This window comes from Synchiropus splendidus, chromosome 1 (assembly GCF_027744825.2).
Source record: "Synchiropus splendidus isolate RoL2022-P1 chromosome 1, RoL_Sspl_1.0, whole genome shotgun sequence".
NCBI classification, from domain to species: Eukaryota; Metazoa; Chordata; class Actinopteri; order Syngnathiformes; family Callionymidae; genus Synchiropus; species Synchiropus splendidus.
This window is the reverse complement of record NC_071334.1, coordinates 60,933,703-60,947,288: the sequence shown is the minus strand read 5'-3', so window position 1 is coordinate 60,947,288 and position 13,586 is coordinate 60,933,703. Positions and strand designations below refer to the sequence as shown.

At 40.8% G+C, this 13,586-nt stretch overlaps 1 protein-coding gene across 4 annotated transcripts in view; it reads left to right on the top strand.

Annotated features, from left to right (window-relative positions):
• Window positions 1-13,586, top strand: part of igsf9a (immunoglobulin superfamily, member 9a) — a 59,550-nt gene that overhangs the window by 29,778 nt on the left and 16,186 nt on the right. For all 4 annotated transcript variants that reach the window (XM_053850405.1, XM_053850387.1, XM_053850410.1 and 1 more), the window contains exons 8-18: window positions 283-428; window positions 1,651-1,793; window positions 3,689-3,829; window positions 4,794-4,910; window positions 6,841-6,991; window positions 7,174-7,285; window positions 9,810-9,997; window positions 10,607-10,824; window positions 11,654-11,738; window positions 12,987-13,154; window positions 13,462-13,498. In XM_053850405.1, coding sequence (XP_053706380.1) covers window positions 283-428; window positions 1,651-1,793; window positions 3,689-3,829; window positions 4,794-4,910; window positions 6,841-6,991; window positions 7,174-7,285; window positions 9,810-9,997; window positions 10,607-10,824; window positions 11,654-11,738; window positions 12,987-13,154; window positions 13,462-13,498 — 1,506 coding nt within the window. The remainder of the gene's footprint in view (window positions 1-282; window positions 429-1,650; window positions 1,794-3,688; window positions 3,830-4,793; window positions 4,911-6,840; window positions 6,992-7,173; window positions 7,286-9,809; window positions 9,998-10,606; window positions 10,825-11,653; window positions 11,739-12,986; window positions 13,155-13,461; window positions 13,499-13,586) is intronic.

Genomic DNA, 13,586 nt, shown 5'->3' with positions numbered 1-13,586 from the left:
TGTCATATAAGTTTAAAGAATTAACGTCCTTACCTATGCCAACAGAAGCGTACTTTCATGCCGATCAAGTGAATGGCCTCGCGATTCTATGTGCAATACGTCTAAATAGGTTGTGCACTTCTCCACCTTCAAGGATTAAATAAACACATTTCCTTTAACCTCCATTTGCTGAAGGTCCCTGTACAAAAAACACACCGACATTGATGATGCGCTGAGCGGTTCTTTTGGCTGAAGATTGAAGCTTTGTCTTCAATGGCCTTTGTTTTGCTCATTCATTTCCAGGTCTCTGAAGTCACGGGTGAAAATCCTGGTGGATGGAACCTTACTAATCTCAAGACTCACTCCGGAGGACTCTGGGAACTACACATGCATGCCGACCAACGGTCTGATGACACCGCCGACTGCCTCGGCAATCCTGACTGTCATGCGTAAGTCTCTGTGTGGTCGCTCGGGGATCCCACACACACAAGCGTATTTGGTTTATGCACATTGTGGGAAAACGACTGACAGGCAATCATAAATGAAAGGCGAAGGGTTGACAATATGGAGGTTCAGATTTGCTTTGTATAGACACTACATGTGGTATACATGATCAAATTCTGTTCACTGGACCTGAGATTGGATTTTCAAGGGCCCTACCTCAGAACTCATATGTTGCATTCGCACGCGAATAAGACATATTGAAACATATTGAAAATTCATCCCCTCTTGTAACCTCTCCTGTGCCCACCCAATTGAGCGCACGAGCTTCCAGCTCCACGTGACAATGCACAATATAGACACTCCAAATGCCGTACATTTCATTTAATGGCTGCTGTTCTTGCTGCCGGCTGCGTACTGAATTCAGGATGTTGCGTTCCAGATTTTTTTCTTCTAGAATTTTGTGAATTCTGACTAGATTGGTTGGCAAAAACAAAAAAGCGAAACAAATATGCTGAAACCACACGGCGGCCTAGTCGTTCTGTCACACTCTTGCTGTGGACCGAGGTGGTTGCGGAGACAATGGCCGGGTCGGACCACCTATCTGAATGGAGTTTGCATGTCTTTCGTGGGTTTTCGCCGGTTTCCTTCCACAACCCAAAGACATGCTCACTAGGTTAATTGGACACTCTAAAATTGGCCCAAAATTCCAGTTGATGAAGAATCTGTAATGAAAATTATAGAGACAAAAAAATTTACACTCACAACAAAGAAGGAAATAGCATAACGTATGAACAATCTCCACTCAGCTCATTGCCGCAGTTGCCCAAACTGCGGCAATGAACTGAACTGGTCAGCTTGGTCCTGACCTCTTCAGCAAAAATCACCAAAATACCACCAAATAGTCCAATAGAAATGTACTCAATCTTACTATGAGACATTGAATGAGAGCTCACTCCTGCGACACCAGAATGCACAATATATTTTTATATATTTTTCATTCATTTGTGTGCTTATTATGAAGTGACCCTGAGTTTATTGAAAGACACTCATAAATACAATGTATTATTTCAAACAATGTATGATAGTGTGATTAATATGAAGAAAATTGTTTATATTGAGGATTTTATTCATTGTTTTTGTCTAATCACCTGAGGGGTTGAGAAAGAACAATGTTTTGCAATCCAAAGGATCATTCCATGTCATACATGTCACTGCTCTCTCATGCAGACCCAGCTCAGGCTTCTGGAATGCCAGAGGAAACGTATTTACCTGCCGGAATGGATGGGAGGATCCACTGTCCTGCGGTGGCCCAGCCTCCGCTGCTCCGTGTGCTGTGGACCAAGGATGGAGAACCTCTTGATCTGTCCATGGTACTGAAAGTCAAACCGCATTAACTATGTCATCATCAGAACTGTATCTGAACATTTCCTGCCACTAAGACAGGGCTGTTTGTTTGACTTTGATCCCCCCAAACCAGCAGAGAATTATTATTTGTTATCATACTTTTTGCAGAATAATGGCAGACGCTGCTGACTGCAGGCAAAAGGAACTTCATCTGTCAGCAGCCTCTTCTGAAAAACCATTTTAGGCCACTGTGCTTGCCACTAGAGCTGCAGAGCAATGGTTTTCCGCTATTATGGCGCGGAGACTGAGGCAGAGGAGTTTTGAAGCGTTTAAGCAGCACATTTTCTGACTGCAACGGGAATTTCTCTTTTAGCCTTTTAAATGTTATTCTCTGACATATATGCTAATAGGCAGGGCAGACATATTCAACCTCATCCCTTTTTAAGCAATCCCTGATGCCTCTCTGACTCCTGCTCTCTACTTCCTCGCTCTTCTACTCCCGTTTTGTCTTGCCGTATTTGGGGGTATGGGTTGCAGATGAGTGACGGCAAGCTTTACATTGCTGCCTTTTATTTCGTTTGCTAAAACCTTTTCTTTTGGCGCAAAAATTACAAGTGAAACACCCTCCCCCCCAAAAAAAAGAGAAAAGAAAAATCAAATTGCCACTGATTCCTCCTGCTGCATCCTCTTGCACTCATGCCCTCTCCCTCCCCTCAACCTTCTATTAGAGGAACCAGCCGGACTGTTGACACCACAGGAGAGTTGTTAGATGGCTGTAATACAGTGGGTAGTCCTCCTGTTTTTCCACCAATTATTCCGATCTCACTGTGAAAGTCGCAGGCTGTAATTCACTCAGTGCAGGGACGATACATTGGCGCCACAGCGTCACATTCCAGATTTTCTTTTTTTTTTAATAACTGAACCACATTGATTTGTAGAATTATTTTAAAATGTTGTTTTAATTTATTATCTGAAAGTGTTTCTGTTACATGATAAATAACAGCCATGTTTGATTGGGGTTCATAAAACAATGTCCTAATTTTCAGAGGCCACTAGATGGCACTGTCTGCTGGATAGACTTGAGCAACTCTTGCAATGAACTGTCACTTCATTTTTAAAGCAAGAGCGCCACCTACTGAGCTCTGAAAATGAGGACAGTGTTTCATGAAACCTCATCAACCCATCACTAGTAAATGAGCATATATAGTGATTGTTAACACTTTAGAACAAAGTACACTCCATGGGACACATTTCCTTATGCGGTCCAAATGAAGTCTGAGCAGAAGTGGCAAAAAGGTCACTGACATCAAGTGCCATCATACATTACTCATTGAATTCTAAATGTAAAATTTCACCCTTTATTTCTGGTATTTCTTGCCCCACAGCTATTAATAATTGTGTTGGAATGTTATATTCTTTTAATCAGCATCATTATTTACCAAGATATTCACACATCCAAAGATATTTCCAGATGTACAGATGTTGTGATGTACATTTAGAAAACACTCTTCACATAGTGTTTGCTGCTGTGTATATCCTTTTGACATCCAGTCAGCAGCAGGGAATGACATTTGTCTTAGTATAACAACTCCTTTCTTCTCTAAGATTCACAGTGTTAAAAAGCTTTCATTTGCTTCCTTTCGCTGTGATATATATATAGATCCATAATGTTTCGATGCATTGTGTGACAAGGAAATGTCAGCTCTTATGGTTGTGACATTAAAATCAAGTATATAAGCTATAAAGATCATTTGGGGTGCCACTGTTAACTACATGAAATATTACAGTTTAATGTTGCTGGCTTCCATCTGAATGGAATTTTCAAGGTTTGGAAAGTTGGTTTTGACATTTGTTTATATCTTGCTCATTACCAAACGTTTCTCAGTGAGTAGCTCCTAATGTGAAGGCTTTTCCCCTTCAGTACCCAGGGTGGTCTGTGACCTCCAAAGGCTCCCTGATCATGGCCACAGTGAACGATGACGCGGAAGGTATTTACACCTGCACACCGTACAATAGCTATGGCAGCATGGGGCCATCAGGACCAACTAAAGTCATCCTGCAGGTAAGTGCAGTCTCACAGGGGAAGAAAACACTGCCAGCCCGAACCTTAACCTTGTAATTTTCACTTTGCTGAATCATGCTGTGGAAATTCTGAGTATTAAAAGTATGATATGCATAACAAGGTCCTTTAGCAAGTGGGGAAAAAAATGATGAGAAACGTGATGGTCTCTCAGACAGCTTGTTCTGTTTATATTTCATTTTAATTAAATAGCTCATTTAAATTTAATCAGCATGGTGAAGTTTGCAGGTACAGCAGTTGGCCAATTCCATCCCATTTGAAATATGTTTGGACACCTGCTGTAGGATTCAAATGTGTTTCTCTCACAAGCAAAACTCTAGTGGGTCTGCACTGAAATGAACTGGTTCCAAGTTGAGATAATAAATGATATGCGATTGAGACATCTCATTTTTTTGGAACTTTCTCTGTTTGTCAAAGAGTATGCTGTATCTCTAGAAATTAATACTCAATATTCAGTATTCAACCTTAGTACATGTATGGGGCTTAAAATCGGTTATCAAGGAAAAAAAAATTCTGGTGCACCGTATGGATGATTTGGACGATTTGGATGATTCTATTCTAAGAATCAAAGATGATATGAAAGCATCGCTGTTTTTTTCAGCCAAAATCAAGTTCAGTAGACGTTGCTCTCCTTCTCTTTTTATCTCATTGTATGACCGCAAAAAAATCACTGACTGTCTGCCACACAGGAAGAACGTCACGCAACATTTTGTCATTATGAAACCGTAATTAAATAATATTGTAATGACCTTCACTGAGACAACCGTGGAGCCATTCATTAGCAAATCCGTGCGACACTAGCTGCTGCCACAATTAGGGAGTATATTGTGCAGCTAATCCTTCTGTTGTTTGAATAATCCTGTCCAAAATCACCATAATCCAGCCTTCATTGTTGGCCTGACTGCAATTGTCTAAACGCAGTTTATGTTGCTTTGGGAATTCGCAGGATCCCCCAACATTCAGAACCCCTCCCAAGAAAGAGTACAGAGAGGAGGCAGGCAGGACCTTGCTCATCACATGTCAGGGAAGCCAGGACCCCACTACAAAAATCAGCTGGATTAAGGTAAGAGAATAATTCAGACTCACTGAAAGTGGCCCCGGAATGAATCGAAATCGAATGTTTAAAATAGTCAAAGAACACGACACATTTTTAAAAGAACTAAACATGATTCTCCAACGATATAAAAATGTTTTGTTTCATGACCTCTGAGCTTTCGTTCCCTTTTTCAGCAGGAACTGAGGCAGTTTTTTTTTTTTTTTTTTATTTTGGGGTAGTGGTGGGTCCAAAGCAAGGGAACCAACTTGTGTGGACCTTCCTTCCCTCTCTGTCTTCATGTCGAAACTTGTTTCAAGGAGTGTTCCGGAGATTTTCTCCACCACATTGTTTATCCATCCCTGTGTTTTTAATATGGCTATGTATGTACGTCGCTGAAAACCCTCCATGCTTAGGTTTAATGTTCAGCAATGTCATGAGCCTAAAAAGTGAGGTCACATGAATGACCAGATTGTTTGATTTTTTTCTTCTGTGGTGGCATGCTTTTATTACAAAATTGCCATTTCTTGAATTATGAAGAGCTTTCATACATGGATGCAAGACCAGACCAGAGTCCAGACCTTGAGCCCATTGAGAACCTTTGGGACGTGTTTTGTACAGGGGTCAGACTCTCCCATCCAAAACTCTCCTAAGAAAGCTGAATGCTATACTGAAAATAAATGATAAGGGATGTGTGCCTTTACCAAAGCGCAATACAATGTTATGTGTTCTTTTTTTTATGGTGGCCATCTGCTCATCCAACAGAGCTTTTGTGCGTAGCTCAGGAAAAGAAAAGCCCAGTTTTTCAGGAAACAGTAAACAATCTCATGGGCTGCTCTGCTTCATCTGTTGTGAGCTTTACATTTGCAAAGTGGTAAGATGCCAACATGCTTTCGAAATCAATTCTAAAAGGTTTCAATTTTTCAAAAAGCGTATTTGTCTTGAACAGTTCTGCTTTACCAAGGGCATTTCAATCATGGCATTGAGAGTCAGAGTTAAGTGACAGGAGAGAAAATTGCATCATAACTCAGAAAAAGTATAGTCTTACGCTGTGCTGTCAACCTCATTCTATATTTCTGTGAAACTCCATCCGCTGCAGTGTAGAAGCCACATGAAAATAAAAGCAGAGCGAAGCAATAGAGGAATCTACATATCACAACATGTCCCAAGGGGGGAAAAACAAATGCAAAAGTGAGAGCGGAGATGTTAAGGACATCATTCTCTGGAAGCCAGAGATTCAGCAAACAACCAAAATAGTTCAAGCAGGGAAATTCAAAACAATGAAATCCAGTGTTGTGCTGCTGGAGGATGTGTGTTTCACTCTGGAATGTTTCAATTAATGTTTATGCATTAGACTTCTTTGTGACTTAAATTGCATTGTGGCCTAGAGCATGTATTAATATGTGCATACTGAGCCAAAATAAGTTGACCATAGTGCAGATAATAAAGACTCCATGTAGCAGAGTTTTAAAAAGAGAACAAAGAACGAACAATTGTTGTTTATTGTGTTCTTCAAGGCAACTACGGGTAAATAAATAGCTCAATCATGCATGAATATGTATATTAGATCATTATTATTAAAATATATATTAATAAGTGAGCACACTTCAACCACACATAGGTTTGGTCGTTACAAAAGGGTCAGTTGTTCTGCTGACCTCTAAAATACCAAGGTTTGGGATGAGCAACAGACTTGTCTGGACTCATACTTGCGTAACATGATTTCAGGCTCAGCAGAGCAGATCGGTGCTCTTAAGGTGTGAATTCCCTCCTGTCTGTGACCTCCACATATCTGCTTTCATTCTTGCATTACCACTGTGTTATTATATAAGGACTAATTTCATTTCAAATTTTATTTTTGTCAGAGAAATGTTTTTAAACCAGCTCTTTCTGATTCCGGACATGAATATCTAAAGCATACATAATTAAGTGTTTAATTCCTGGATGCTGTCGTCTGTAGGTGGATGTGAACCGTCCCGTTTCTTATTCCATTGAACAAAATGGCTCACTCCTGCTGCAGCCTCTCATGAAAGAGCACCATGGCCTGTGGGAGTGTTCCGCCGCCAACCGCGTGGCCTCTGTGAAATCCAGCACACAAGTGTTGGTTCTGGGTGAGTGTTATGAAAAGTCGGTGAGCACTGCTGCATGCTATTGACATTACGTTTTGACCCTGCCATTAACTTGAGCGTCAATCCCCGGCGGACTTACATTGGTCTTTCGGCCTCTCTACTTTAACAGGTACCAGGCAATTAAAGAGATGACTGATTTCAATCCGCTCCACTTTCAATTGCAGGAACCAGCCCCCATGCTGCAACATCTTTGTCTGTCTCTCCTGGAGTCAGACAGGCCAACATTTCTTGGGTGGCTGGCTTTGATGGAGGATCCGCTCAGACATTTTCAGTTTGGTAGGTGTTTAGCCTCCCACTTTGCTGGCTTTGAGAAACAATTCATCCATCTCTTGTTGTGGCCTCAGATTCCACTGAATCGCATTCTTATGTCCGTCTTGCTTAAGCAATATAAAACCACCAGATACATCTTTCTAACTCCATTTCCCATCAAGGGTTGCTGTTGGTGTTGTATTTGGCAGCCTGTTTTGATTTTAGCTTTAGTGTAGTCTTCGCGCCAAGCTGCCATTTTGTATTTTTTATATGCTTTTGTCATGTCCGGTGTTGAGTGGGACATGTAATAATAGACTGGCGGTTCGAATCCCACTCCATCCCACTTGCTGTCATGGTGTCCTTGGGCAACACATTTAACCCACGTTGCCATGTTAAAGTGTATGAATCATGGTGGTGGTTGGCGGAGGCGTTCGGCGCACATTGGCAGCCATGCTGCTGTCAGTGAGCCCCGGGGCATCTGTGGGTACAAATGTAGTTTATCATCACTGGTATGACTGAGGTATGGTTTCCGTTAAGTGCTTTGAGTATATAAATCAAAGCCATTATTATTATGTATAGCTGTTTTCGTCCGACAAAAATTCTATTTTAGTCTATTCATAATAGTGTTGCCACAGTTTCTTCGAAATAGTAATCCAACTGCTGAGTACCGATTACTCCCTCAAGAAGTAACATAATTTAGTTTTATAGTTTTCATAGTTTTATGATGACTTTAATTTAAAAGCAACTGAGTTAAGTTACTTTGCAAGTTACATTTAGCAGCCGACAACAGCCCTCATCATCTAGACAAAAATGCAAGGGCCATTTTGAGGTGGTGTTTTTATATCTGAGCAGTTTCCTCACTCTCTCCTTATTTATTCTCTGCGCTTTCCTGTTTTTGATGACATCCCTGTCTACTACAAGACATGTATACAAAGCCTGTGTTTCACGTCTCCTGTTGGCCACCTGGTGGCAGTAGCTGCACTTAAGTGACTCAAATGCTACAAAATAATTCAGAAAAGTGTGGATGGATTAATTTTGCTTCCTGAAAATAACTAAAAAGTAACCTGCTTTTAAGTGATTACATTCTTTTTCGCCCAGTCATTATAGTACAAGCACGTGATGGTGTGGAAATAAAAAGGTAAAACTAAAAACATAGACTGCAAAGAATTAAAATCTGACTTGAGGAAGGTTGCTGGACAGAGAATGTTACTGGAGGTGCATTTTACCGACACTGGTAAAGTGTAGATGAGAGAAGTTACGATGAAATATAAAATGTTTTTGGTGTGTATTTTTGCGTTGGCTAATAAAAGTTAGTTGCCCTTGATGTCTTCTCTATCTTTGCCTGTCTAGTTTTTCCAATCCTCTCTCTTTCTCTACTGACATTTTTCTTCCCTTTTATGTCGTGTCCTTTTAGTTTTGCTGTTTCCTGGCTCAAAACTATTTTTTTTCTGTCCTGTTTACATCTGATCCACTGTATTAGACCACCCTGTCAATACTGCAGAGTTGCTACGGTGCGCTTTCAATCAAGAGCGGCAAAAAAGAAAAAAAAAATCCATTCAACCCTGTACATGTTCAGTCCCCATCTGAGCTCTCACTCGCCATGTGGTCACATAAACTGAGAACATCACAATTCTTCTTGGACAGTTGATTTTCTGTCTCCTCTTTGCCGTTTTGTTCCAGTTGTGTAGCTCAATAAACTGTCCGCTGTAGGCAGTTATTGTCCATCAATATTTAGTTGACGAAAATCACACTTGCTCTTGGTCTGGTGTACAGCTGTGTCGCTGTAATTCTCATCTTGTCCATATCAATGGTTTGCTTCGCCGCGGCTGAATCAGGGACTGTTCTGTCTTTTCAAAGTAATATCTGTGATGTTCTGAACCTGGGTGACACTGCTGCACTCGGGCACTTAACGGTCAGCGGTGGCATTTTAAGGGGCTTAATTAGATTAAATGAAATAATACATCCAACCCATCAATCTGGCCCGTCGCACTCTTTCAGAATAAGTCAGCAAGAGAACACCCTTGGGTCACATACACTGTCATTGGCTTCCATTAGACGGCCGTCCCAGACGCACTACAGCATTTACATTGAATATGGATGACCACAGATAGACAATGTTTTGTCCAGTTTTTGTCTTTTATTTCCAACCCATGGATTTTTTTAACTTCATGACCGTAAACTGGTTGATGGAATCATGACATTTCAATTAACAACGTTCTCTTTTTACACTTTTCTGGAGTGAAAAGCCTGACATCAAGCGTCTTTAAGATTTCTCATCCTTATAAATCGGTGAGATATCTCCTTTTGCCTTCAGCGTCAAGTAATTTGCTCACTAGAGAAGAGATATGTGGAACCTTGCCTTAAACATCAGAATCACCTTAATTGCTGCCGCGCAAAAAAGATCCATCACTTTTGTCTCTGCACCAGAATTTGCTGCTGCTGATGAGTCTGAATGATAAATGAAACCCTCTTTCCATCTCATAACTCCACAGTTTGACTACTTTTCCCACTTCTTTGTTCTTATGTCTCCTCTGCTTCCTACCCCCTGCAGGGTGAAGAAGATTTCAGAGAGCGGGGATAATGATGAGAAGCCGGAGTGGTTCTCTGTGCCTGCTTTGCAGTCCACCAAACTTCTCGTGACAGGCTTGTCTCCCTCCACTGTCTATCAGTTCAGCGTCCTGTCTCAAAACAAAATGGGAACCGGACCTTTCAGCGAAATAGCATCCCTCCGCACCCTGGGTCAGTGACGTCTGTTTATTAACACGCATGTGTCTTATGACTGTGAGGTCATTGGAGAAGTAAGATAAACAAAAATAAAGGGATATCATGTTGTCCCTTTGCCAAAGTTTAAAAAACAGTACTGATGGACGTGACAATCTTGTGCTGATGCTGTAAATTGTACTGCACCAAATATTACTTGCCAGTGCTGAGTGAAGGCTTCAAGTACAAAAGCTAATGGAAGGCACTCAGAATTTCAGTGGACTGTATCAAATATTTTCTTGCATTCACATCCTCTCAAGACTCATACATGTGAGGCAGATTTATCTCCGGTTTATATCTGCCAAGAAGTTAAATTCAATGTTCTGTAATTGAAACCAACAAAATAGTATTTGCCCTCACTTGGAATGAAAACGATCCTGGTATTTATTTCTGCCTACATTTTCCATGTTTAGAAGACATTGATTTTCTTATATGGTGGTAAAAGAAAATGATTTATTTTCACCACAACAGCTGTAATAATTTCCCCATTTGTGTATGATTGAATGTATAGCAATATCTACATTTTTTGTTCTACTATTATTTACTGGTTTGTTTAAATGTCATCCTTTTCTCTTCCCTTTCCATCAGATAACCCAATGAAAATAAGTAAACTCAAGCCACCCACTTCGCTGACTGCTTCGATGAGTGCAGCAGGTGTAGTTCTGCAGTGGTCCCCGCCTCCAGCCCTTCACCCTCCCGTCACAGGCTTCCTCCTTCAGACTCGCACCATCCAAGGGGAATGGTTTAATGTGGATGAGGACATCAGTGCCAACACTAGTGAGATAATTGTTCCAGGGTTGCACAAGGTAATAAGCCTGCACTTCTTCTCCCTTTGAAACTTATTGCTTGTCACTTGAGAGATGAGCAAGTGTTCTTCATGCAGGCTTCTTGTGGACTACCTTATGCACATGCATGGCAAGCGCCGCTTTCCCGCCATCTATCAATCTTCGTCTTTTTTTATGTCACTGTTCCATCCCCATCTCTGGTTCACAGGCGTACACACATTCAAATGAATCTCATTTGCATTTCAGGCACAGACCTATGTCACCACAGTGCATTTCTGCCCCCTGTCCTCATTTCCGTCTGTGGGTGTGATTTTGTCGTCATGCCTATACGAATACATGAATTCTCACTGTGTGTCAGGCCCTTTGTATGTGTTTGGGCTTTTGTTTGTCTCGGCAGGTGTGTTATGCTTGTGTCCCTCCATTGAAACACATAATGTGCATTACTATTTAATATGTGAGTGTAGTTGCGCAGGTGCTTTTATATCATATCTGCGTTGATAAATAACTCACAAACAGATGCATGAATTGCAATGTAATTTTCATGAACTATTGATAAAATCTTTGAAGGATTTGCTCAGGGCTTCAACAAGAGCCAATTGCCAAGCTAGCTAGGAAACCACAGAACTGATGATAATAACATTGATCCCTTGTGCCTGTATTTTTTGGCGACTGTGAGCAGGCAGTTGGTATTGAAATACAAATCTGTGAACACAATTTACAATATTACATTTAATTACGCTGCACTGTTGTGTAACCGAGGGTGTATTGATGGGTGTGCACAAACATGTTGGCGTGTGCTTGCTGTCCCTTGATGGAAAATCTTTATGAATTTATGTCCGTCTGGTCCCAGGACAGCGTGTATGAGCTGCGGCTTCTATCTCGTTGCGGGGAGTTGCTGAGTGAGCCCAGTCCATCAGTCAATGTCTCAACCATGGGTAGGTGTTCCAGAGCAACTTTGCCCCTGCTCTCCTTTTTCTCAACCCCTCCCCATCTCACTTATTTGTTCTCTTTTTTTTTCCCCTGTGTTGTCACTGTTGGACTCAAATTAGAGCACGTCCCTCGAGAACATGGTCTGTTTGAAGCCCGAGTGATAGAAATAGGGTTTATTCTCACAGCAAACTAATTTCAAAGATGTATTTTTGCAATTTGTTTTGCATGAATGTTTCATCAGATATCTGCAACAGCTTGGGGGATCTATAATGCCACATTATAGCATTATAATGTGGCATTATATTGTTATATAATGCCACATTATATAGCATTCTAATGCTATATTATACCAAATATGGTTTCAACACTAGCCTACATTTTTCTCTTGTACTTGTCATTTGACTTTTGATGGATAAAGCGGTATATTCATTACCTAAAGTGTGGCTTAGAATGAAAGCACTGATTTAGCTGTAGGATCCAGAGTTCTTTTTAACACCTTTAAAGCTTGACTTGGGCATCATGATAGTTTGAGGCCGGGCCACCTGTTACGTAAGGAATCTAATGTGATGCTGCATTCCACGTTAAAGGAAGAAACCAAGCTTTGTATATATATATATATATATATATATATATATATATATATATATATATATATATATATATATACACACACCAGTGGTTGCTGGTCCACTTCTATCACAACTGTACAAAACAAAAGAAAATGAAAGCAAATTAGTCTATTCTTGTAATTTTCAATTGGGATGCTTTTTATTTAAAAATAAATGTATGCTGTCATTCAAGCGTCACTTTGTAGAGTCTATGTTGGTGCATGCTATTATTAAAGTGATCTGTACTGCACAGTTATTTCCTCAGGATTGATCAATCTCAACTGACTCTCTGAACATTTCCTTTTGTTAAACTATGTCCAATACTGCCCTCAACTTGGAGCTGTTGATTTGAACAGGTAGTTGGAACACTATAGAGATGTGATGTGTGGGGTCATACTCAAACATCATTGGTTACAGTTTTTTTTTTTTTTGTGTTAAAGTCACTGTGTAAGGAAGAGACAAATCATAGTCGTATAGAAATTAGAAAAACAATAAATAATGAGGAGAAAAGCTATCAATAATGATTGACATGATACGTCCTGTATACGCCGTGCTAATCTACATATTTGTATTCCACTAGTATATTGACTTTTAACTGGCCTTAATTAGCGTTAATGAATGTCTCATTGATTTATTGTGCCACAGGCATCGAGATGAACCCCTCCACATCAAGGCTGCTGGAGTTTGTCCCAGAGCCATTACTTGCCGGTGTTCTTGGCGGCGTTGGCTTCATGTGTTTGGCACTGTTCTTACTTCTGGGTTCAGCCTGCATCATCAACCACAAGCGGGACCGACGCAGAAAGAAAAAAGATGGTAACCACTGTTTTTTTTTTTTCCTCCTGTCCTCGGGAGACAGCAGACACTCAGTGAGATGAGCTGCCTGTGAACATCTTCCTCTCATTGAATAAAAACTTCAAGGGAATCTCATTCTATGAACTGCGTCTTCGCAGAGCTGATCTTTGCCCGGCACGTCTGATCACCTGGGAAAGTTCTCATTAGCTGCGAATATATGCATGCTTCATAATCTCACTGGACCAGTATTGTCTCATTTAGATGATTTTCCATTACATTTGTGGATGTGAACTAGAAGACACCATCTCCCCCTTTTCATCCATTTCAGATACCCCTCGCGTCATCTACAATTGCTCTCCATCCATGTAAGTACGCCTCCATCAGGACATTATCACCCCCGTCTCATTTTCTACTGGTTGCCTGAGGCTTCTGTACGAAGCTTCATCTTTGCTT